Raw genomic sequence first — 25,363 nt, 5'->3', positions numbered from 1 at the left:
TCCCTCTCTCTGATGTTCACCTCTATAATGGGGCCCATGCCCACCTCTTTGACAACTGCTTGTCCACAAGCTCTTTGATTTTTTTCCTCTCCCTTGCTGTCTATCCTGCTCTATGTTGAAAGAAATAGCAAGTGTTCACACACACACACCCTTTTATATGGTGGCCAATTGTGGTGACCACTATGTAAAATATATTAGCAATAACAAGTAGTCATTACCTATGGTTATCATGCATCATACATGTAATTGAGATGTTTATACTTTACAAACACATCATTTTATCTCTGCAGTTCTCAAAATCAACATATAGTAGACAAACCAGTTTAAAATCTCTAGGTTTACCAAACGGTTTAGTGATTAACCATTCAGCGCAGTTGGATTAAGTGATGGTTAAATGTATTTGAAGAAATGAGAAGAGAATCATATGAAAAGTATTGCCAGCATTGCATTTTGAACGGTAATTACTGTATATGAAAGGTATCTCTAGATGAAACACTGATTAGGTTTGGTGAAAAAGTTACCGTGTGGTTTTGTGTGTTGTACTTAGTCAATTGAAACGTTTTTTTTAAAAACAGCCCTTTTTGATTATCTGTTTTGAGTTTTGTACAAACGTTTGTGAAATTTGACCAGATACTGTACTTGTGAAAATAGTACCAAATCGAAAAGAAAAAAAAATGTAAACTGACCCTTGGTGCACCGGTTTATGGCAAAAGCGGTGAGGGAGGAGCGCCCTTTTCGAGCAATCTTCCCTGCAGTGATGTTGTCAACAAGGTAGCATGGTGGATCGTTCAGAAACATACAACATTTATATTCCATAAAATATAAGCATATTCGAATTTTCTAACTTCTTTTCATTTGTAAGGCAGATAGCGCGTTTTTATTAAAAGCAATCACGTTTGTGAAAACACAGAATCGTAATCATTACTTCAGGCTACATCACTTTTGTTTTGAGCCGACTTCGCAGTGGGTTTTGAACTGGGCACCTGGGTAACGCCCGAGAGGCAGCCCGGTTCCCAAACGAATGCAATCACTTTTCACCCGGTGCAAACACCTCGTACCGGGTAACCTGGGCCAGATAATCGAATCCCCTCATTGTAAAATAGTTCCTTGTGTTATGCTAGGTCGAAAATATACAGTCATCGACAGTACAGTATAAAGATGGGCTAAAACTGCTTATCCAATAGATCTCCGAACGCATTTTTAGGGGATGTCATGGCGAAGTTGGCTAGCTAAACTCATGACTTTCCTAGTTAAATAAAGGGTTAAATAATACATTTTAAAAAATCGGGTCTAACGGTCCTCTCGCGGCGAACTGCGCATGTGCAAGCCGTTAAACTCAAAGCTACTCCTTCAATATAAAGTTGTTTTTTACGAAAATAAAAACGTATCCATTTATCTATTCCACAAGATTGGATTAATAACATTGGCTCAAATCAAGGTTGTGCCTTTAGATTTCGAGAAAAAAAAAACAACTAAGGAAGAGTATTTGACTTCTCAAATCCCAAACCCTGGCCTCGTCTGTTGGAACAGTTTCCCCAAGCGGTCCCGGAAGTCTTGCGATGTTGCGCCTCTGGGTTAAGAAACTCTGTGATACAGCTGTCATTACCAACCGAGGCGTTCCAAAAAAAAATTAGTTCTGTCGGTACGCAGATCTCACTGGACAAACTTCCTGTCATTCTAATGACGTTGGCTATTTTTGACCAATGGCGTGGTCGACCACACCTCCCTTATTTTCCGGTCGTCACTAGTTACCACAGCCACAAAGTCATTACCCCGCTAATTTCAGCAATTTATCTTCTTAAAATCAGATTTTAAACCTAACCCTTACCTTAACTACACTGTTAACTTTATGCCTAACCCCAATCTTAATTGAAGAGAAAACAGTTTTCATAAACGTTTACGATATAGCCACATTTGACTGTGTGACTGTTGTAACTTAATGGAAAAGCTTATTTCCTACGTACGCCATTCGCCCTGCTGGAGTGGCACCTATTTTTTTGTTGTGTGTTACACGTGTCCCGTCAATATCGCTGGATTTCTATAGCTGAATTGACTTGACTTTTATTTTCAAATATCGTGTTGGAACGGAAATTTCACATTTTAAAGTGTGGGGGAAATTAAAGCGTAGTTATCTAGCTAGCTTAGACACGTTTACAGTAGCTATCTAACGTTAGTAGAACATGACCAGACTGCTCATACCAGGCCGATAAGGTTACCATTCTTTCAGACATGGATTACATTTTCCCACAGAAACTTTTCCCGGTTTATTTCAACTCTGGGCCTCCCAGTTCTACGTTTAGACATAACGTCGGAGGTTGGGGTTCCTATGGTCAAGTGTTGGAAGTAAACGTCGCTCAACACGAGGTGAGTTGTGATAATGAAATCGATGCTTGCAATGCACTTTCAAGTTCACGGTGTTCCACCTACTATGATATGGATGATTGTAGGCCACGGAGTCTTGTTTTTTTTTTAAATCACTTTTACACTGAAAATCATTTGCTATTTTACTGGAGTTTGTTTTTCTTTTTAAATCATTTTAGAAAGACGTTAGTCTACCAAAAGTAGATTGGAAGTTCGAGTCTCAACACCAAGTGAAGGGAGAGCCTTGGGTGTCAGTGGAACCTATAGCAATACCGCTTCTGGGACCAAAAAGAGGTAATGGCTCGTCAGTGTGTTTCCTATCGTTTTGATAAGGATAAGATTCTTAGACAATTGTTACTCTTGTGCATGGCACTCATCAATTGAACTTAAATATTATTATTTTTAATTTTCTTTAGGCCACACATGGTCATCAACAGATCTGTCAGATCCTTTGGACTTTTCAGAGCATGTAAGAACCTTTTTTACTTCCTGATTTATTTATTTTTCCACTGGGAACACACACTAGTATAAAGTGATTTATATTTGGATGACTTCTCCTTTTGTAGATGCAGAACTTCTACCAGTATAAGTACAAGGATGCGTTTTGCACAATGAGCCATGTCCTGGGGGAGGAATTCCACTTTGGACAGGGGAGGAGAATGGTGACTGTCCTGATGTCTATTTTTTTGTTTTTGTTCGATGCTTCATGTGTGTGCAAGACCTTTTATATGGAATGAAGTTTAACCACTTGTTTTGTAATTTTCCAGGGAAGTGAAAGAAATGCTGTTCACATGTGGCAGATGGAGCACTTCATGCAAACATCTAAATACAAAAAGTAAGTACATAGAGATGAACTCTAGGCCCTATGTCCTAGCCGAGACACTGCTCTACAGCGAGTAGTTTCACCAGCCGCCCTGTATAGTTTTACAGATGTAGGCTGTGCACATCACATTCACCCTGAGGTGATTTTTAAAGTCCCTGCTATGCAATACCCTGATCCTACCATGGCATTTCATGATGTGACGATCCCATGTCATCAAGCGCACACAATCCAAAAACCTCTAAAACTGGAAACACTTATCTCCCTCACTAGCTTTAAGCACCAGCTGTCAGAGCAGCTCACAGATCACTGCACCTGTACATAGCCCATCTATAATTTAGCCCAAACAACTACCTCTTCCCCTACTGTATTTATTTATTTATTTTGCTCCTTTGCACCCCATTATTTCTATTTCTACTTTGCACTTTCTTCCACTGCAAATCTACCATTCCAGTGTTTTACTTGCTATATTGTATTTACTTTTTTGCCTTTACCTCCCTTATCTCACCTCATTTGCTCACTTTGTATATAGACTTATTTTTCTACTATATTATTGACTGTATGTTTGTTTTACTCCATGTGTAACTCTGTGTTGTTGTATGTGTCGAACTGCTTTGCTTTATCTTGGCCAGGTCGCAATTGTAAATGAGAACTTGTTCTCAACTTGCCTACCTGGTTAAATAAAGGACTTGTTCTCTACTAGCCTACCTGGTTAAATAAAGGACTTGTTCTCTACTAGCCTACCTGGTTAAATAAAGGACTTGTTCTCAACTAGCCTACCTGGTTAAATAAAGGTGAAATAGAAATAAAATCCCCTTTTCATCCACCCTACCTAGAAGGGTTATTGATCAGCAAGAAGCTGTTGACTTTAGAAAACAAAGTATGAATTTCTTTCTCCACTACTTCTTTTCCTTGGCGGTGCCCTCTGGCTACTAGCTCCCCTTGGCGGTGCCCTCTGGCTACTAGCTCCCCTTGGCGGTGCCCTCTGGCTACTAGCTCCCCTTGGCGGTGCCCTCTGGCTACTAGCTCCCCTTGGCGGTGCCCTCTGGCTACTAGCTCCCCTTGGCGGTGCCCTCTGGCTACTAGCTCCCCTTGGCGGTGCCCTCTGGCTACTAGCTCCCCTTGGCGGTGCCCTCTGGCTACTAGCTCCCCTTGGCGGTGCCCTCTGGCTACTAGCTGCCCTGGTTGTTCATCCATCATTTGCATTCAAGTTTATTTGAAAGGTTCTCTGTCCTCTACCTAGGTGCGAGTTAACTCATTTGGGGCGGCAGGCCAAAAGGTACCACAACCTGTTATCAGATGTGATCCACGACATCCCTCCAGCCCTGCTAGCTGATCATCTCCATGAGGAGCTGACCTATCAGAGAGGGCAGGAGCAGTTCTCTGACCACGCCACAGGGGGTGCCATAGGGTACGTTTCCTTTACCAACACCAGTATCTCTCAGCAAGGCTGTCTGGTGTACCCTGGGAAAGCTGGCTTTAACAACCTTAGTATCCTTCAATGTAATCTATCTGGAATATCTGTCTTGAAATATTTTTACTGGTGGCCTGCCCTTTCCCCCTTGCATTGAGGCCTTCACAACCTGGATAACAGTCATAGGGATATTTTTGGTGATTTTATATACTGCTCAAAAAAATAAAGGGAACACTTAAACAACACATCCTAGATCTGAATGAAAGAAATAATCTTATTAAATACTTTTTTCTTTACATAGTTGAATGTGCTGACAACAAAATCACACAAAAATAATCAATGGAAATCCAATTTATTAACCCATGGAGGTCTGTATTTGGAGTCACACTCAAAATTAAAGTGGAAAACCACACTACAGGCTGATCCAACTTTGATGTAATGTCCTTAAAACAAGTCAAAATGAGGCTCCGTAGTGTGTGTGGCCTCCACGTGCCTGTATGACCTCCCTACAACGCCTGGGCATGCTCCTGATGAGGTGGCGGATGGTCTCCTGAGGGATCTCCTCCCAGACCTGGACTAAAGCATCCGCCAACTCCTGGACAGTCTGTGGTGCAACGTTGCGTTGGTGGATGGAGCGAGACATGATGTCCCAGATGTGCTCAATTGGATTCAGGTCTGGGGAACGGGCGGGCCAGTCCATAGCATCAATGCCTTCCTCTTGCAGGAACTGCTGACACACTCCAGCCACATGAGGTCTAGCATTGTCTTGCATTAGGAGGAACCCAGGGCCAACCGCACCAGCATATGGTCTCACAAGGGGTCTGAGGATCTCATCTCAATACCTAATGGCAGTCAGGCTACCTCTGGCGAGCACATGGAGGGCTGTGCGGCCCCCCAAAGAAATGCCACCCCACACCATGACTGACCCACCGCCAAACCGGTCATGCAGGAGGATGTTGCAGGCAGCAGAACGTTCTCCACGGCGTCTCCAGACTCTGTCACGTGCTCAGTGTGAACCTGCTTTCATCTGTGAAGAGCACAGGGCGCCAGTGGCGAATTTGCCAATCTTGGTGTTCTCTGGCAAATGCCAAACGTCCTGCACGGTGTTGGGCTGTAAGCACAACCCCCACCTGTGGACGTCGGGCCCTCATACCACCCTCATGGAGTCTGTTTCTGACCGTTTGAGCAGACACATGCACATTTGTGGCCTGCTGGAGGTCATTTTGCAGGGCTCTGGCAGTGCTCCTCCTGCTCCTCCTTGCACAAAGGCGGAGGTAGCGGTCCTGCTGCTGGGTTGTTGCCCTCCTACGGCCTCCTCCACGTCTCCTGATGTACTGGCCTGTCTCCTGGTAGCGCCTCCATGCTCTGGACACTACGCTGACAGACACAGCAAACCTTCTTGCCACAGCTCGCATTGATGTGCCATCCTGGATAAGCTGCACTACCTGAGCCACTTGTGTGGGTTGTAGACTCCGTCTCATGCTACCACTAGAGTGAAAGCACCGCCAGCATTCAAAAGTGACCAAAACATCAGCCAGGAAGCATAGGAACTGAGAAGTGGTCTGTGCTCCCCACCTGCAGAACCACTCCTTTATTGGGGGTGTCTTGCTAATTGCCTATAATTTCCACCTGTTGTCTATTCCATTTGCACAACAGCATGTGAAATTTATTGTCAATCAGTGTTGCTTCCTAAGTGGACAGTTTGATTTCACAGAAGTGTGATTGACTTGGAGATACGTTGTGTTGTTTAAGTGTTCCCTTTATTTTTTTGAGCAGTGTATTTTTGCAGTAATTCATTTACTTGTATTCAACCCATTTCAAGAACCACATCAACAGTCCTTAATTCAGTACCTCAGACTTCCACAGGGTGGTGCTAGAGTTCAAACAAGGGAAGCTTCCATGTTTTGATGTGAGCCACAAGCCTCTCTCATTCCTGCTCAATGGTAAAATCAGACAGATCACCATCGGCCTTCAGCAGGATGAATGTAAGCACAGTGACATCATTATCATCCATAAATGCATGTGCAATATTGTATCCTGTTATTTGTTTGTTTTGAGGTTGATGTTTAACTCAGGAAGTCGGTTTAACCTCTCTGGGGTATGTGGGACGATTTCGTCCCACCTACGTAACAGCTACTGAAATTCCAGTGGCGCGATTTTTGAATCGTTAGAAATACTATTACTTCAATTTCTCAAACATATGACTATTTTACAGCTATTTAAAGACAAGAATCTCGTTAATCTAACCCCACTGTCCGATTTCAAAAAGGCTTTACAACGAAAGCAAAACATTAGATTATGTCAGCAGAGTGCCCAGCCAGAAAAAATCAGACAGCCATTTTTCAAGCTAGCATATAATGTCACACAAACCCAAACCACAGCTAAATGCAGCACTAACCTTTGATGATCTTCATCAGATGACACACCTAGGACATTGTGTTATACAATACATGCATGTCTGTTCAATCAAGTTCATATTTATATCAAAAAACAGCTTTTTGCATTAGCATGTGACGTTCAGAAAACGCATAACCCCCGGCAAACTTCCGTTGAATTTACTAACAGTTTGCTAAATTACTCACGATAAACGTTCACAAAAAGGATAACAATTATTTTAAGAATTATAGATACATTACTCCTCTATGCACTCGATATGTCCGATTTTAAAATAGCTTTTCGGATGAAGCACATTTTGCAATAATCTAAGTACATAGCCCGGCATTACAGGGCTAGCTATTTAGATACCCACCCAGGTCAGCATCCACCAAAATCACATTTCCTATAAGAAAAATGTTCTTACCTTGCTTGTTCTTCATCAGAATACACTGCCAGGACTTCTACTTCAATAACAAATGTTGGTTTGGTCCCAAATAATCCATCGTTATATCCAAACAGCGACGTTTTGTTCGTGAGTTCTAGAATGCTTCTTCACGGTCTCGCGCATGGCGCATTGGCGTGTCAAAAATGTCTAAATATTCCATTACCGTACTTCGAAGCATGTCAACCGCTGTTTAAAACCAATTTTTATGCCATTTATGTCGTAGAGAAGTGATAATATTCCGACCGGGAGTATGCATTGAGCCTAAACAGCCGAATAAAATTTCTCCTCGGGAGCGACTCATGCACGCGCATCATTCAAAGGTCCTCTGAGCATCCACTTACAAAAGGCGATAATCTGTTTCAACCTGAGGCTCCCTCGTAAACCTTCAGTTATTTCGCGGGCTCTGAGAGCCTATTGGAGCCCTGGGAATTGTCACGTTACAGCTAAGATCCTTACTTTTCAATAAAAAGATGCAAGACGCACGACTCCTTGTCAGACAGGGTACTTCCTGCTTGAAACCTTGTCAGGTTTTTGCCTGCCATAGGAGTTCTGTTATACTCACAGACACCATTCAAACAGTTTTAGAAAATTCAGAGTGTTTTCTATCCAAACCTGAACAATAATATGCATATTCTAGCTTCTGAGTTGGTGTAGGAGGCAGTTAAAAATGGGAACATATTTTTTCCAAAATTCTCAATACTGCCCCCTACCCCAAACAGGTTAACTGAAATTCCAATTTCCTCATTGCTAAGGGAAAATTAGGAATTTCAGGTTACTTCCCGAATTGAATAAATGAAATCGAGTTGATCCTAATTCAGGTCCTGTTTCTTAGTCTATTTCCTTTGTCTAGTTTGAGTTTACATTTTTTTGTAGTTGGGGGGGGGGGGGGGGGGGGAGGGGCGGCGTTTTACCCCGATTTTGTCTCATCGCTGCAGCTCCCCAACAGGCTCGGGAGTCGAAAGTCGAGTCATGCGTCCTCTGAAACATGACCTGCCGAACCGCGCTACTTAACACCCGCCAGCTTAACCCGGAAGCCAGCCACACCAATGTGTCGGAGGAAACACAGTTCAACTGGCACCCGGGGGTCAGCCCCGCAGGCACCCGGGGGTCAGCCCCGCCGGCACCCGGGGGTCAGCCCCGCCGGCACCCAGGGGTCAGCCCCGCCGGCACCCGACCTGCCCTATGAGTCGCTAGAGCTCGATGAGCCAATTAAAGCCCCACCAAACCCTCCCCTAACCTGGATGACGCTGGGCCAATTGTGAGCCGTCCTATGGGACTCCCGAACATGGCCGGTTGTGGCACAGTCTGGGATATGAACCAGGGGACCGTAGTAATGCCTTAGACTGCTGTGCCACTTGGAAGGCCTGTAGTTTGAGTTTTAACCATTTATCTTGCTGTTGAATGGACATGCAGCCCAAACTCTTTACATAACAGTTTGCAGTGTTAAACTGACTGTCGTTGTGTTCCTACCGTAGGTCACGTGGGGGTGCGCTGTGACCACCTGTGTGGTGTCTGGAAGGTCAATGAGAAGAACATCCCTAAGACTCTGGAGGTCATTCAGACCAAGCAGCCTGCTACATGTCTCAGTGTCAGGTAGGTTGGAGCGGCGTGAGAGTGTGACTGTGTGCGTCTACCCTCCTGTAAGAAAGGTAGCCCTCGGCCGGCCATCGTGTGAACCCGGCCCGGCCATCGTGTGAACCCGGCCCGGCCATCGTGTGAACCCGGCCCGGCCATCGTGTGAACCCATCGTGTGAACCCGGCCCGGCCATCGTGTGAACCCGGCCATCGTGTGAACGCGGCCCGGCCATCGTGTGAACCCGGCCCGGCCATCGTGTGAACCCGGCCCGGCCATCGTGTGAACCCGGCCCGGCCATCGTGTGAACCCGGCCCGGCCATCGTGTGAACCCGGCCCGGCCATAGTCATTGCACGTCTTGCGAGACATATGCATATATATGTCTGCACGATGTGGGCAAATAATCGAATATCGATTGATTAAACATTGACCCACTTTGGTGAACTGTTGGAGTCATAGAAATAAAATAATTGATTCATTTTGAACCCCTAGTATGTCTTAACACAATATTTGTTATCATTTTTGATGGTATAACAGTATTTGACGGTAATTTATGTTTCTGTGTTCCGCTATAGGGCCTTTAGGTCGTTCTGTGTTCTGCTATATAGGTCGTTCTGTGTTCCGCTATATAGGTCGTTCTGTGTTCTGCTATATAGGTCGTTCTGTGTTCTGCTATATAGGTCGTTCTGTGTTCCGCTATATAGGTCGTTCTGTGTTCTGCTACAAAAATCTCTAAAACTGGAAACACTTATCTCCCTCATTAGCTTTAAGCACCAGCTGTCAGAGCAGCTCACAGATCACTGCACCTGTACATAGCCCATCTTTAATTGAGCCCAAACTACTACCTTTTCCCCTACTGTATTTATTTATTTTATTTATTTTGCTCCTTTGCACCATATTATTTATATTTATATTTTAACTTTAACTTTCTTCAAACTACAAATCTACCATTCCAGTGTTTTTTTTCTTGCCATACTTTATTTACTTTGCCACCATGGCATTTTTTTGCTTTTACCTCCATTATCTCACATCATTTGCTCACATTGTATATAGTCTTATTTTTTTCTACTGCATCATTGATTGTATGTTGTTTTACTCCATGTGTAACTCTGTGTTTTTGTATGTTGTCGAACTGCTTTGCTTTATCTTGGCCAGGTCGCAATTGTAAATGAGAACTTGTTCTCAACTTGCCTACCTGGTTAAATAAAGGTGAAATAAATAAAATAAATAAATAAAATATAGGTCGTTCTGTGTTCCGCTATATAGGTCGTTCTGTGCTCTGCTATATAGGTCGTTCTGCTATATAGGTCGTTCTGCTATATAGGTCGTTCTGCTATATAGGTCGTTCTGCTATATAGGTCGTTCTGCTATATAGGTCGTTCTGCTATATAGGTCGTTCTGTGTTCCGCTATATAGGTCGTTCTGTGTTCCGCTATATAGGTCGTTCTGTGTTCCGCTATATAGGTCGTTCTGTGTTCTGCTATATAGGTCGTTCTGCTATATAGGTCGTTCTGCTATATAGGTCGTTCTGCTATATAGGTCGTTCTGGGTTCTGCTATATAGGTCGTTCTGGGTTCTGCTATATAGGTCGTTCTGGGTTCTGCTGTATAGGTTGTTCTGGGTTCTGCTGTATAGGTCGTTCTGGGTTCTGCTGTATAGGTCGTTCTGGGTTCTGCTGTATAGGTCGTTCTGGGTTCCGCTGTATAGGTCGTTCTGGGTTCCGCTGTATAGGTCGTTCTGGGTTCCGCTGTATAGGTCGTTCTGGGTTCCGCTGTATAGGTCGTTCTGGGTTCCGCTGTATAGGTCGTTCTGGGTTCCGCTGTATAGGTCGTTCTGGGTTCCGCTGTATAGGTCGTTCTGGGTTCCGCTGTATAGGTCGTTCTGGGTTCCGCTGTATAGGTCGTTCTGGGTTCCGCTATATAGGTCGTTCTGGGTTCCGCTATATAGGTCGTTCTGGGTTCCGCTATATAGGTCGTTCTGGGTTCCGCTATATAGGTCGTTCTGTGTTCTGCTATATAGGTCGTTCTGTGTTCTGCTATATAGGTCGTTCTGTGTTCCGCTATATAGGTCGTTCTGTGTTCCGCTATATAGGTCGTTCTGTGTTCCGCTATATAGGTCGTTCTGTGTTCCGCTATATAGGTCGTTCTGTGTTCCGCTATATAGGTCGTTCTGTGTTCCGCTATATAGGTCGTTCTGTGTTCCGCTATATAGGTCGTTCTGGGTTCCGCTATATAGGTCGTTCTGGGTTCCGCTATATAGGTCGTTCTGGGTTCCGCTATATAGGTCGTTCTGTGTTCCGCTATAGGTCGTTCTGGGTTCTGCTGTATAGGTCGTTCTGGGTTCTGCTGTATAGGTCGTTCTGGGTTCTGTCATAATGAAAAGCTTTGTGTTCTATACTGTTTTAGCACTGGTTCTGAATGTTTGTGATGATAAAAGTGCTGTCTGGCCCTGACAAGCCGGCGTCTGAGGAGATGGACGCTCTAGCAAGCTGGTCTCTGTTGACTGTAGCTATGATTGTTCGTCACATATATTGTACACCTTATGATTTTCTCTGCGTATGTCACTCTGATTTTAGGAATAGTTTTTGCAGTCAAGTTAGTATTCATGATTATGTACAGTTTCTACTACAGACCAGGATTGGGGTCAATACCACCCAATTCAGGAAGTATACTGAAATTCAAATTCTCTTCAATGCTTTTTGAAATGGAATTGAAATTTGATTGTACTTCCTGAATTGACTGGAATTTTAAATGGAATTGACCCCAACCCTGCTACAGACTCTTTAAAATGTAAACCTTGGTATAAACAGGTTATTTGTTATCTTTTAGTCCCCATATCCAGGGAGAGCTTTTGGTGACCAGTGAGAGTGGAGCTGCCTATCTGTGGACGGTGGGAAAAGGGTAAGAGGCTTAGATACCTGTCACTGAACTCATGGCCCTGCCCCAATTATCTACCCTTCTCCTGTTCTCCATGACCCCTCTCCCTAAGAAAAGTGTACACTTCCACCATTGTTAAATCCATGAAAGGGACTGTTGCCGGTAATAGGCTACGCCAGCGGTCGGCAACCCTTTTCCATGTGGAGTGCCAAGCTGTCATATCATTTCTACTGATCTGCGTGCCAGTTATGATTTTCATAGGCACGTTTTCCTGGAGCAGTTAAATTATTAATAGTCTTCATATCTCAAAATCACTTTCATGTGGTTAATCATAATGATACAAATCCAAAATAAACTTCTATTGACATTGCTATTATGTAAAAATAGCCTACATGAAGCAACAACAAAAAAGAAAGTAAACATATCTATCTATCCTGGTAGAAAGAATCGGGATTAAAAATAAATATCCTATAAATGACGTTGGCTATGCATGGCCTGTCTGCAAGGAACATTCTATCAACTATTAACTTGGTCTGGCCCAAAGCAGCTTGTGCTAGCAAACGTGCAACCTTACTGAAGATTGACAGGAGCACTCCAAACAAAAGACGATGAATAAGTTGACAATTCGTAAATTGAATGAAATAAATATATTTACTTAAAAATGTAGCCAAGGTTGTGCGCGTGCTACCCGTATCGTCTCTCGCCGTGTGGGGCGTGCTACCCGTATCGTCTCTCTGGGCGTGTGGGGCGTGCTACCCGTATCGTCTCTCGCCGTGTGGGGCGTGCTACCCGTATCGTCTCTCGCCGTGTGGGGCGTGCTACCCGTATCGTCTCTCGCCGTGTGGGGCGTGCTACCCGTATCGTCTCTCGCCGTGTGGGGCGTGCTACCCGTATCGTCTCTCGCCGTGTGGGGCGTGCTACCCGTATCGTCTCTCGCCGTGTGGGGCGTGCTACCCGTATCGTCTCTCTGGGCGTGTGGGGCGTGCTACCCGTATCGTCTCTCGCCGTGTGGGGCGTGCTACCCGTATCGTCTCTGGCCGTGTGGGGCGTGCTACCCGTATCGTCTCAGGCCGTGTGGGGCGTGCTACCCGTATCGTCTCTCGCCGTGTGGGGCGTGCTACCCGTATCGTCTCTCGCCGTGTGGGGCGTTCTACCCGTATCGTCTCTCGCCGTGTGGGGCGTGCTACCCGTATCGTCTCTCGCCGTGTGGGACGTGCTACCCGTATCGTCTCTGGCCGTGTGGGGCGTGCTACCCGTATCGTCTCTCGCCGTGTGGGGCGTGCTACCCGTATCGTCTCTCACCGTGTGTGGCGTGCTACCCGTATCGTCTCTCGCCGTGTGGGGCGTGCTACCCGTATCGTCTCTCGCCGTGTGGGGCGTGCTACCCGTATCGTCTCTCGCCGTGTGGGGCGTGCTACCCGTATCGTCTCTCGGGCTGTAGAACGTGCTACCCGTATCGTCTCTGGGCGTGTGGGGCGTGCTACCCGTATCGTCTGGGCGTGTGGGGCGTGCTACCCGTATCGTCTCTGGGCGTGTGGGGCGTGCTACCCGTATCGTCTCTGGGCGTGTGGGGCGTGCTACCTGTATCACTAACAGTGTTCCCTCTTGCCATATTTTAGTTTGCAGAAGTTCCGTCAGGAGAACAGTAACCTGTACTTCAATTCTAAGTCGTCATGGAGATGGTGTGACTTCTCTGGCCACCCCAGGGTGATGGTGTATGCTGACCGGACAGGTGTGGAGCTCACTGATATCAGGGTAATAGAAGACAGTAAGCCATTCCATGGGTTTTTGTTGTTTTTGTAACTGTGTTGCTGTGCTGATTTTGACAAACCTGTTTCCTAACATTTCTATTCTGAATGTTTTAACCTAGCCATATGAGATCAACTCTCACATGTTTACAATTGGAAATGGAACAACATGAAGTGACCTGATGTTTGGTAGATGTTAACATTGTGTGTCTGTCTTTACAGACCAAAGACCATTGTAGCCACACGCTGTTTCGTATCAGCCAAACTCCTGACTGTAAGAGTGGCGAGAGAGTCATCCTGTCCAGTTACCTGAGAGATGTCCACACCTTCCACCACCTCGTCACCACACAGGTACCTTTTTTAATTACATTCTAATTGACCTATTACATCAGGGCTCTACGGTGCCATTAATTTTTATTTGCATATGCGCCTAAATGTTTTGGGTGTGCCAGTTCCTTGTTCACTTCACAGTTCTGGAATGTTTCCGGCTGTATTCCAGCTCTAAGGAACAGCTCTTTGTGTCACAAGCCTCACAATGGGCCACATTGACAACAAACGACTCCTGCTCTTCACCTAAAGAAAAAACAAACAACTCCTGCTTTTCACCTAAAGAAAAAACAAACGACTCCTGCTCTTCACCTAAAGAAAAAAACAAACGACTCCTGCTTTTCACCTAAAGAGAAAACGAACGACTCCTGCAGAGAAAACAAACGACTCTTGCTTTTCACCTAAAGGAAAAAACAAAACCATCAACTTGTTGTGAGTCTGTTTCTTCAGATGTTCTTGTGATCTTTGTCATTCACAGCACTCTGCTTACGTCATGGATGAGCGTTTCCCCTGCCTCCCCATGATCCAATGGGATCACATGATGGAGTATCCTCCCATGTTTGCCAAGGTCGTGGCGGGGTTGCCATCGGGGGGCGGGACTACTAAGGTGCTGCTGGGCTCTCAGAGATCACAGGAAGTGATCCTGCTACAGTACTCAGGTGTGTACGGTTGTTCTAGCGTGTGTGTGTGTGTGTGCCAGGTGGGGTTTTTGTTTGAGTAAATCATGTGCATCAGGCTACTGTTGACCAACCAGTCTTACTGTGTACCTGGATTTAAAAAAAAAAAAAACGACTTTGTCATTGAGCCTGGAGTTCCTGGAGCACTTGTAAATAAAACAAATACTATATGAACCCAGGTCTGTCTGTCTCACTGAACAGAGATAATGACTATTTGATCAATGTCATTTTCTTTTATTTAACCTTGGGAGCAAGTCGGTTAAGAACAAATTCTTATTTTACAATGACGGCCTACCCCGGCCGAACGTTAGCCCTAAATCGGACGATGCTGGGCCAATTGTGCGTTGCCCTATGGGACTCCCGATCACGGCCGGTTGTGATTCAGCACCGGAATGGAACCAGGGTGTCTGTAGTGACGCCTTTAGCACTGAGATTCAGTGCCTCAGACCGCTGCTGCACCACTCTGGAGGCACACATGGCTATTGACTTTCTGTAATGTCTACTGTTCCGTCTGGTTCTCCAGGTGGTAGGGAGGAGGCCTGCGTCACCAGAGGCCCACCTCGGGCCTTGCTCAGCCCCAGAGACAGCCTTGGACACCTGCCTGTCCAACTCCCACACAGACAGCACCATGCCCAGGACAGACTAGCCAATCCTGCTGCTGGTAAGCACTGTGTAAATAAAGTTGTATTGAAAATGTGTCCCTAAGCATCTTATGTTTAAGGGATGTGTTTGGTGAGCTGTAACTGTCCATGCCAAATCCATCATCACTTCAATGTTTACATATCTGGCGAAATTACTTTCAGTTTAGTTTTCTCATTGAGCTTAATTAGTGAAGTCGGTGCTTTATGTTGAATAGGCTCATAAACTCATATTTTCTGTCCTTTTCAGGTCTTACTGTCATCCATCAGAGCCAAGCCAAGGAGGAATGTATCTGTGTGCTGCAACTCACTGAGGCTGGAGACATCTTTTACCACACGCTGAAGACCCAGACCGAGTCCTTCAGTAAAAACGGCCCACCGGCACCAACCCAGAACTCCGTGGGACCCGAGGGACGTAGCGGAGATGTACAGAGACTAAAACAACCAGTTGAAACATTAAGAAAACAGCTTCATCAAACGTTAGGAACCTCAAGAAGCAGTGCCTTAGATGACACATGCTATTCCTCTGGACCACCGTCTCCTGGGGAGGACTCTGGGTTCGAAGGAAGGGGACAGCCGTGGGACCCTCCTAGGGCTGGACTGGAGATGGTTATCAACGACCCTCATGACGACCCGTACCTGACGCTAGCAACAAACGCAGGATTAACTGATACTCAGGAATCCGCTGCTACTGTTCCTCTACCTACAGCCCAGTCTTTGGACACTAATGTTAACATTAACCCCGTCAGGCCAAAGGCCAAAGTCAGTGATGAGGCTCTGTTGGTTTGGAGGAAGTGGTTCCTCAAACTGTTCAAGTTCCCCCAGAAGCGCCGCAGTCTCCCACACAAGACCACAAAAACCAAGTGTCTTCTACCCGACGACAGCCTTCAGAGAGACCCGTTGGAAGATCACTGTCTTCGGACCCTGAGGAAGGACCTGAGGGAGACCATGAGGAATGGAAATGTCCTCGTCCACAGGAACACCTGTCTCAAACCCCTGGCTCTGGTCCCTGTCCCGGCACCCGTGGAGCCTTCTGAGTGGGCTGATGTGCTGAGCGAGAGGATGAGTGTATCGTGGGAGCCTGGGCTGGGGGGATGGAGGAGCTGGTGGGAGGAGAGGCTGGGGCTGAACAGAGAGGAGAAGGTAACCCATCTCTATTCTTATTTATCATGTGTGTATCTGGACCACATTGTCCAACACTGCAGATATGAATGGCATCAATAGAGCTGACGTGATTCCTTGTTCAACATGTCGGAAGGCATGTTTTGTTCTGGTCGTTATCTATCTGAATGTTCCAAAACGTTGTGTCCTTCTGAATGCTCTCGTTGAGGTGGTGGTTATTGTGAATGTTGGTTTTCAACCTGACTATACATTTCCCAATTGGGACAATGGAGATATTGATTGACATATTCATTGGTTGATTTTGAAGGTGGCGGCTCTGCGGAGGAAGAGGAGGAGACAGAAACGGGCAAAGGCTCACAGTCGTATCGACCTATCAGGCAGCTTCACATCGTCCGTCAGCTACCAATCAGACCTGGACAGCGCCTCTCTCTCCGGTTGGTCGTCGGCAGCCAGTCATTACGCCAGCTCTGACGTAGACAGTGTGGCCACAAGCTGCTACAACACCAAGTGGGTCGCCCTGTCTGAACCGGGGTCATCGAGGGCTACCACACCAACACCACAGACCAGTAACTCACAGCCCACAACACCTCATAGGGAGTTTGGTTCAAAACCAACAACATCACTGGAGCAGCTTAGTAGTTTCCTCACCCAGACCTCTATCCCCTATTCACAGTGCAGTAGTCGTTCACTGCCCACTATCCCCCATACACCGTTCACTAGTTCCGAGCCGCTGTTTACACCACAAAAACAGCCCACCGTTGGTAAGTTGCCGCCCTGGAAAACAGCATGTTCTGACTCCAGAGCGACGGACATTTTGAGAACAGTGGTGGCAACCCAGAAGCCCAAGTCACAGAATCAGGATTATTTAAATTCTCTCTTTGGATCCCAGGAGGCTACGGATGCCTCACAGGGAGTAGGGTTTAATGAGAGCAGACATAATACTCCGTTGGCCACCTCTTCTCAGCTATCCTCCAGCTCTACTTCACAGAGGAACCTGAAAGTGGGACTAACCTCCTCACAACCCAAAAGGAAGAAGTCTCGTATGGGTTTTTGATCTGAGTATTGGTGGATGTAGCCTTATTTTTTAAATGAGACGATTGTGACGGATGAAACTATGGCGAGGGATCTTTTTTCAACTTTTAAAAAAAAATGAATTTCACATGTTACGTGACAGGACTGTGAAGTATGAATTGGCTATTGAGAGATTTCTGGAATATTCTAGAAACCAAAAGCATGAAGTCACAGAATATTTTTTGGGGGGTTGTTAAAATAAAATTTATATTCATTAATATTGTTCTAGACCAGCATCTTATTTATTATCTGACTGAAGCAGGTTTGGTTGAGCGACTGACTTTGGTTATGTGCCAGTATTGAAGTGTGAATTGGCTACCGACTTGGGTTATAAGACATTTTGGGGAATTTCTAGACCTAGAGCATCACTCAATGTTGTCCAAAGTTATTGCCTCCGGGTTTCTATATTGCATGTCATTGTGTTCAAATAGGCCAGTACAGGCATAATCTGACTGAAGCAAAACATTTCAAATAAGTAATTTTGATTGTCAAAAAGACCAGAGATTAAGATGTCAAAATAGTATTTTTATATATTTTTTCATACATTGGCAAAAAATTACAAATAAGTTAATATCTACAAAGGTTCTATTCACAGTTTCTTTTTTCTTTTTTTCATTATACAAATTTACATTATGAGAAACTCCATCCATCCATTTCATCCACAGAGCTAGCTACATACCAGCCAAATATAAGTTACCCTACGACCTAAAAACAAATTGGCAAATTTCGAGGTTAACAAGACCACACACACACACACACACACACGTGTTTTTCTGAAAAATAACATGCAATAACATGTTTTTTTTTACAGTTGAACCTTGTAGAGGGATAACGGGACCACCAGGCAGTGAAAACAACTCAACGATATCATGTAATGCAACGTACATGTTCTAACTCCCCAGACAAGTCTATTGTACCTTGGCTGTGTTCTATTGTGCATCCTAAATGGTACACTATATTCTCTATAGCGCACTAGTTTTGACCAGGGCTCATTCGGCTCTGGTTCAAAGTAGTGCACTATATAGGATACACCTTTGGGATGTAGACTGTATGATGTGGCTGGAATGTTACAAATCCAAACATGCACCATCAACACTTTTTAATGCTACATCTACAACAACAACAAAAAATCTAGTTTAAAACGTTTTATCTTTGAGTTGATGGATTCCGCTGCCTGTCAGGATTGTTTAAGTCTTCCCATAAATGTATCTTTGTTTAGCTTAAAATAAGATAAATACAGTATATTGATTGGTTTGTAACAGGCCACACTGGTAGCCCTATTGAACTAACAAAATTATGTTTTATAGGAAGGTTTTTTCTGGGTCGTATTCACCAGGAACCAAAAATGGGCTGTCACAGGTTAAACGTGTCTTACGCTACGAAACATTTCACTAATGAACGTAACCCTACAGTATAAAACGGTGGTTGTGGAACCCAGGCACTTTGGCTCCTTCACAGGGGTTTGGTATGGTGGTATTTGTTTCGGTGGTTGTGGAACCCAGGCACTTTGGCTCCTTCACAGGGGTTTGGTATGGTGGTATTTGTTTCGGTGGTTGCTTTGGCAGAGGACGTAAAGAGGGGAGTAAGGGTCCTCTGCATCAGAACCCAGGGAACTGCTCAGGCTCTCCTCCCCAGAACTCATGTCTTCACACGAGTCCTCGCTGAAAGAACAAAAGGGGGGGGGGGGGGGGACAATTGAATACGTTAATATTTAATTTGTTTTCATCGTTGATCCTGTTTGCCGTTCATGTATCTTCATCCTTACTATTATTATTTGACTACAGGACTAATCCCAACCATTCAAGTCATCTTTGGAATGTAGAGATCTAACTGGTTGTGCAACAATGTGGTTGAGCAGTTATGGCAACTGGTTGCTAGGCAGGTAGGAAGTGACAAGTCACTCACCCGCATACATGTCTGAGTAATTGTGAGCAATGCAGGCAGACAGGGATGGGCCTCTGTAGAAAGGCTGTAGGGCTAGGCTAACTGATGCAACAGGCAGGGCCGTGATGTCACAGAGCGGATGGAACCCCCCCCCCACCCCCCAAGTCACAGGTTGCCTACCAGGATTACTATAGTATACTGTAAGAGCTGAAACTAGGAGTGGCCATACACTGGATGGGTGGGGCTTAATTGTTGGGGGAGGTATTTAAAATGTGCCCTTTAAACTGAACAAAAAAATATAAAACGCAACATGTTGTGTTGAACTGAAGTATTTCTGTGTAATAAAGCCCTTTTGTGGGTTAAAACTAATTCTGATTAGCTGGGCCTGGCTGCCCCAGTAGGTAGGTGGGCCTGGCTGCCCCAGTAGGTAGGTGGGCCTGGCTGCCCCAGTAGGTAGGTGGGCCTGGCTGCCCCAGTAGGTAGGTGGGCCTGGCTGCCCCAGTAGGTAGGTGGGCCTATGCCACCTATGGCTGCAATTTACTTTTGAAATCATTGCGTTTTATATTTTGGTTCAGTATAGTATTCAGTTTTCTGCGGATTTTCCAAAGCGTTTTCTGTTGTCATACAGTGTGTGTATATAGACGAATCTCGTAATACTGTGTCCTCTCCAAGAATGTATTTGAAAATTTTCTTTTCCGGAATGTATGCCTACTATCTAAATGTGTTTTTGATGAGCATGTTGGAAGTATTTCTTCCTACTACGGGTACAGTACATCACGTATTCCTGTTTACCTTTCGTCCCAGCAGTCCTCAGGAATGGTTGGCAGTTCAGGGACGTTGCAGTAGCTGGTGTGAAGGTTCTGAGCTGTCCTTCTCGACACGATCCAGACTAGCTTCTTATTGTTTGGTCTGCTACATTCAGGGGAAGAGTAGTCAGACATACACTTGGCCACCAGCCCCCTCCAGTGTAGCAGCTCAGTGTCAGTGATCTGTAAAAGAAGACCAGGTCATCATAACATTGGACACGATGGTAACATAATTGACAGGGTCAGCAAATACCATTGGGATGGATTCCAGGTGTTGTAAAAGGATGGCAGTCAGGAACTTGAGGCTGAGAATGTAAAAGGGCCCTTTAAAATGTCCTTACATATGGGTCAGTTGTCATATGAAACCTTGTGGACTAGGGCTTTAGGGCACACTATGTAACACTGGTTCCAGGGCAGAAAATGTTTGTGTGCGAATATGACAGGAAACTGATTGTGTTACTTTGTTAACCAAAGGAATACTTTAATTATTTTGTGATAAGTCCTCAAGGTTTTTGACACAACAGTAATTGTTTACCTTGAGATGTCTCTGAACACTATGTGCTATTTCTAGCATGTCAACAGACTGCATGGCTTCAATCTCTTGAGTGAGGAGGGACAGGGCCAAGACGGACGGCTGGAAGAGAACGAAGAAGACCATGCATCAAACTGCTGCCTAGAGGTCTACTGGAATATGTAACTAGGCCTATAGACGCTGGGGACTGTTATGCTCTGGGGTCACGCCTTACTTTAGCTTTGGAGAAGGTGATGCGGCAGAGACAGGCTTTGAGGTGGGCCTCTAGTGTGTTCAGGTTCAGGGCCTCCTTCCTTTATGAGAGACAAAGGGAAAATACTTAGACAAAATTCATTTGAATCAGATCGAATGGGAAAACAAGGTCATTAGGCTACTTTGTTACATAACTGATGGATATCATAAGGTGAATGCACCAATTTGTAAGTCGCTCTGGATAAGAGCATCTGCTAAATGACGTAAATGTAACGGTGGGGAACATATCTGAAAATGTCCAATAACGCTGTACCAATAGATAAAAACCAGTGCTGTCCTTTCACAGTAAGGATTAATGTCACTTTGGAAACAATGAGGGGGGAAACAAGCTCCGATTGGGATTTGTGTATGTATACACACACACACACACATACACATACATATATATATATATATATATATATATATGCTCAGTAAAAAAAGAAACGTCACCTTTTCAGGACCCTGTCTTTCAAAGATAATTTGTAAAAATCCAAATAAGTTCACAGATCTTCATTGTAAAGGGTTTAAACACCGTTTCCCAAGAACCATAAACAATTAATGAACATGCACCTGTGGAACAGTCGTTAAGACACTAACAGCTTACAGACGGTAGGCAATTAAGGTCACAGTTATGAAAATGTAGGACACTAAAGAGGCCTTTCTACTGACTGAAAAACACCAAAAGAAAGATGTCCAGGGTCCCTGCTCATCTGTGTGAATGTGCCTTAAGCATGCTGCAAGGAGGCATGAGGACTGCAGATGTGGCCAGGGCAATAAATTGCAATGTCCGTACTATGAGACGTCTAAGACAGCGCTACAGGGAGGCAGGACAGACAGCTGATCGTCCTCACAGTAGCAGACCACGTGTAACACCTGTACAGGATCGGTACATCCGAACATCACACCTGCGGGACAGGTACAGGATGGCAACAACAACCGAGTTACACCAGGAACGCACAATCCCTCCAGTGCTCAGACTGTCCGCAATAGGCTGAGAGAGGCTGGACTGAGGGCTTGTAGGCCTGTTGTAAGGCAGGTCTTCCCCAGACATCACCGGCAACAACGTCGCTTAAAAACCCACCATAGCTGGGCCAGACAGGACTGGAAAAAAGTGCTCTTCACTGACGAGTCGCGGTTTTGTCTCACCAGGGGTGATGGTCGGATTCGCGTTTATCGCCAAAGGAATGAGCGTTAAACCGAGGCCTGTTCTCTGGAGCGGGATCGATTTGGAGGTGGAGGGTCTGTCATGGTCTGGGGCGGTGTGTCACAGCAACATCGGACTGAGCTGGTTGTCATTGCAGGCAATCTCAACGCTGTGCGTTACAGGGAAGACATCCTCCTCCCTCATGTGGTACCCTTCCTGCAGGCTCATCCTGACATGACCCTCCAGCATGACAATGCCACCAGCCATAGTGCTCATTCTGTGTGTGATTTCCTGCAAGACAGGAATGTCAGAGCTCTGCCATGGCCAGCAAAGAGCCCGGATCTCAATCCCATTGAGCACGTCTGGTCGAGAGCCATGCACCCTCTGAAACACGACCCTGCCAAGCCGCACTGCTTCTTGACACACTGCTCGTTTAACCCGGAAGCCAGCCGCACCAATGTGTCGGAGGAAACACCATACAACTGGCAACTGAAGTCAGCTTAGAGGCGCCCGGCCCGCAACGAGTCGCTACAGTCCAATGGGACAAGGACATCCCGGCCGGCCAAACCCTCCCCTGGGGCAGCAGGTAGCCAAGTGGTTTGAGCATTGGGCCAGTAACCGAAAGGTTGCTAGATCGAATCCCAGAGCTGACAAGGTAAAAATCTGTCGTTCTGCCCCTGAACAAGGCAGTTAACCCACTGTTCCTAGGCCGTCATTGTAAATAAGAATTTGTTCTTAACTGACTTGCCTAGCTACATTTAAAAAAAAAAAAAAAAAACTCGTACGACGCTGGGCCAATTGTGCACCGCCTCATGGGTGTCACGGCCAGCTGGAATCGAACCCGGGGGCTGTAGTGACGCCTAAAGCACTGAGGTGCCCCCCCCCCCCACGAGTTCCCAGTTGTCTTGAAAGCACCATTATGATAAGTCGGGCTGTGACGTTATGAAATTTTGGATGACCGTAATTGGTCAGATATGGTAATTGTGCCAGCCCTAATGATAAGCCAGATATGTCAACAGCTGCTTAAAGTTCATGTCTAGTTCATTATGTCACCATTGCCATCTTCAGAATTGGGCGATTTGTAAGTAATATCTATCATAATGGGTGCCTTACCTGTCTGAGGTTTGTGAGAGTGTGATTCTATGGTATAGGTGCAAAAAGGTTAAGGCTGTGATGGCTTCGAGTTGGAAGTTGAGTTTCTCTGAAATGATCTTCTCCATGCGAGTGAGGTCCGAGACTGTAAACTTGCACTGGCTGATACGAATAAGTTCATTGGTGGAAGACACGTTGCACTCTTCTTCGACTGTTTTGGCTGCGATGTGGAGGCAGCTGATGCTAATGCAGGCTAAATGTTTGGGTTGGACCTGAAGAGGAGTCACACACACACACACACACACACACACACACACACACACACACACAAAGGCTTGTAATTAGTGGACATATGCAATCATTAGTCAAGCCACCTCCCTTTCATTTAACTTTTAAATGCTCATTTTTACATTGTGTCATGGTTGTTTTTGTCAAGAAAGGAAAACAAATGTTACATTTTAAAGGGTTAATTCTTTCTGAGGTCTGCTTTTATTTGTTGTTTTTTTTCATCTCACCTTCATCATGGCCAAAAATCTATCCAGCAGGTTGACTGCCAGAACGAAGGTCTGTGTGCTGTACCCAAAGAAACTGGTCAGGCTCCAGAGGTCTTCCACTTTGACGTCCCTACATTTAGCTGAGATTCCTTGGCTGGCATTCTGTAATTCATAAAACATTTTAGGTATTAAATGGCTATTAATATGTAATAGGTGATACTTAAAAAAAATTAAAAAATTTGTTTAACTATAATGTTATTGTTACAGGATTTATATTAACAATTTATTTAAAAAATAATAATATTGATCGTACAGCGTATTTACTGTACTGCAGTGAATATCTACCTCTCTGGTTGATTCGATCAAGTGGAGTCCCGTTTCTTTCGGAAGATAATAAATCTCCTGTTCAAAATTGGTTTTCAGCTCCCTCATAAGTTGAACGGCTTCCATGTCTAGACTGGATTGTTACAGAAATCCTTCCACTGTAAAACAAACAAGAGTCTGATGTTAATGGTCGTCCGTTAACGTTATATTCATTCACCCAGGCGAATGGTTCAAGGTTTACCCAATCTCTCTCTCTCTCTCTCTCTCTCTCTCTCTTTCTCTCTTTCTTTCTCTCTCTCTCTCTCTCTCTCTCTCTCTCTCTCTCTCTCTCTCTCTCCAGGGCTACGGTGTCAGATGTCTTAGGTTAACGCTTACACACATCACAACAAATCCTATTTAGCATTTAGAGTGGAAAAACTGTTTTACTTATGCCAAATGTTGTTGTGTTTGTGAGACACTAGAAAAACGGATAACACAGCAAAACGGCGTTCGCTTGAATCTATTAGATAGCAAATAATGCTTCAAATCGTCGACGAGGGAAGAGGGGAGGGGGGTAATTCTTGTTCTTGCCTAGGTCAGAGTTCATTCCCTGGCAATTCCCTTCGATTTGTCATTGATCTTGGTTGTTCAATCGATATAAAATTGTAGTCTAATAAAAGCGGGTTGCAGCTACTAGTCGGTGATGTAAAAAAACAACATGTTTTTGTGTAAAACCTCGACTGCTCTAAGAGGAAGCAGCGCAAGCTAAACGAGCCATGGTAACGTTAGCTAACACAGAAGATAAATAACAAAGCCAAGGCAGCGAACTGGGTTACATAGATTTTCTTTCGTTGTGAGAAAATCAGTTGAAGATGCCAATTTCATCGACAACCATGAAAAAGCAAAAACCAATAGAGATTTATAGTGCCGTTTTTTTAAATCATAAAACATGATAACAAAAAAAACATTTAATCCTGGCTTCAGGAAGGAATTAATTGGAACTAGTCTAAAATAGTCTTACAAACAGCATTTACCTCACATCTATTCAGTTTTCTTGCATATAATGTACACTTTTTTTTATGAATTTCAATATTTACCTGTTATGTTAGTTACATCGACATATTCTCACGTCCCAAACTATTGTGTTTGTTCCTTTTTAATCTCTAGTTTAATTCCTTTCTCTTTTTGTTGATGTTGAGAATTTCCACACCCAGAAACGGACGTCAAAGTCGCGTTAGCCAATCATGTACGTAGCTGTCCACCTTGTATTGACTTTTCGAGGAAAGTCTGCCTCCTTTTTGTAGTTTACTACTATTTAGTACTTATTAATAAAGAGTTGGTAGTGCTAGGACAAATTTAATGTTGTAATAAGTAACGTGATTAAACTTTTACTTATAGATTACAATGGATTTTGTAAGGAGTGTT

The 25,363-nt window shown here is 44.8% G+C and overlaps 2 protein-coding genes across 3 annotated transcripts; one reads left to right on the top strand and one right to left on the bottom strand.

The window, feature by feature from the left end:
• Positions 1 to 1,753: 1,753 nt before the first annotated feature.
• taf1c (TATA-box binding protein associated factor, RNA polymerase I subunit C) lies at positions 1,754 to 17,667 on the top strand. Its single transcript, XM_029692438.1, has 15 exons — positions 1,754 to 2,364; positions 2,541 to 2,655; positions 2,778 to 2,830; positions 2,928 to 3,023; positions 3,129 to 3,196; positions 4,425 to 4,672; positions 6,452 to 6,580; positions 8,892 to 9,009; positions 11,819 to 11,890; positions 13,486 to 13,621; positions 13,837 to 13,965; positions 14,420 to 14,600; positions 15,142 to 15,279; positions 15,507 to 16,399; positions 16,686 to 17,667. Exons 1-15 carry the CDS (start codon positions 2,230 to 2,232, stop codon positions 17,430 to 17,432), a joined length of 3,258 nt encoding a protein of 1,085 aa, XP_029548298.1. The 5' UTR covers positions 1,754 to 2,229; the 3' UTR covers positions 17,433 to 17,667.
• A 550-nt stretch (positions 17,668 to 18,217) lies between these two features.
• Positions 18,218 to 25,158, bottom strand: LOC115149508 (cyclin-G2). Of its 2 annotated transcripts, XM_029692440.1 has the most exons (9): positions 25,036 to 25,158; positions 23,981 to 24,117; positions 23,657 to 23,797; positions 23,163 to 23,413; positions 20,886 to 20,964; positions 20,675 to 20,773; positions 20,126 to 20,322; positions 18,948 to 19,110; positions 18,218 to 18,883 (listed from the first exon to the last, which is right to left on the bottom strand). In XM_029692440.1, exons 2-8 carry the CDS (start codon positions 24,083 to 24,085, stop codon positions 18,966 to 18,968), a joined length of 1,017 nt encoding a protein of 338 aa, XP_029548300.1. In that variant the 5' UTR covers positions 24,086 to 24,117; positions 25,036 to 25,158; the 3' UTR covers positions 18,218 to 18,883; positions 18,948 to 18,965. The 2 variants fall into 2 exon arrangements, with proteins under 2 accessions (XP_029548300.1, XP_029548299.1); XM_029692439.1 differs by having other exon boundaries at positions 18,218 to 19,110.
• Between the last annotated feature and the right edge of the window lie 205 nt (positions 25,159 to 25,363).

This window comes from Salmo trutta, chromosome 15 (assembly GCF_901001165.1).
Source record: "Salmo trutta chromosome 15, fSalTru1.1, whole genome shotgun sequence".
NCBI lineage: Eukaryota > Metazoa > Chordata > Actinopteri > Salmoniformes > Salmonidae > Salmo > Salmo trutta.
This window is presented reverse-complemented; position numbering and strand designations above follow the sequence as displayed.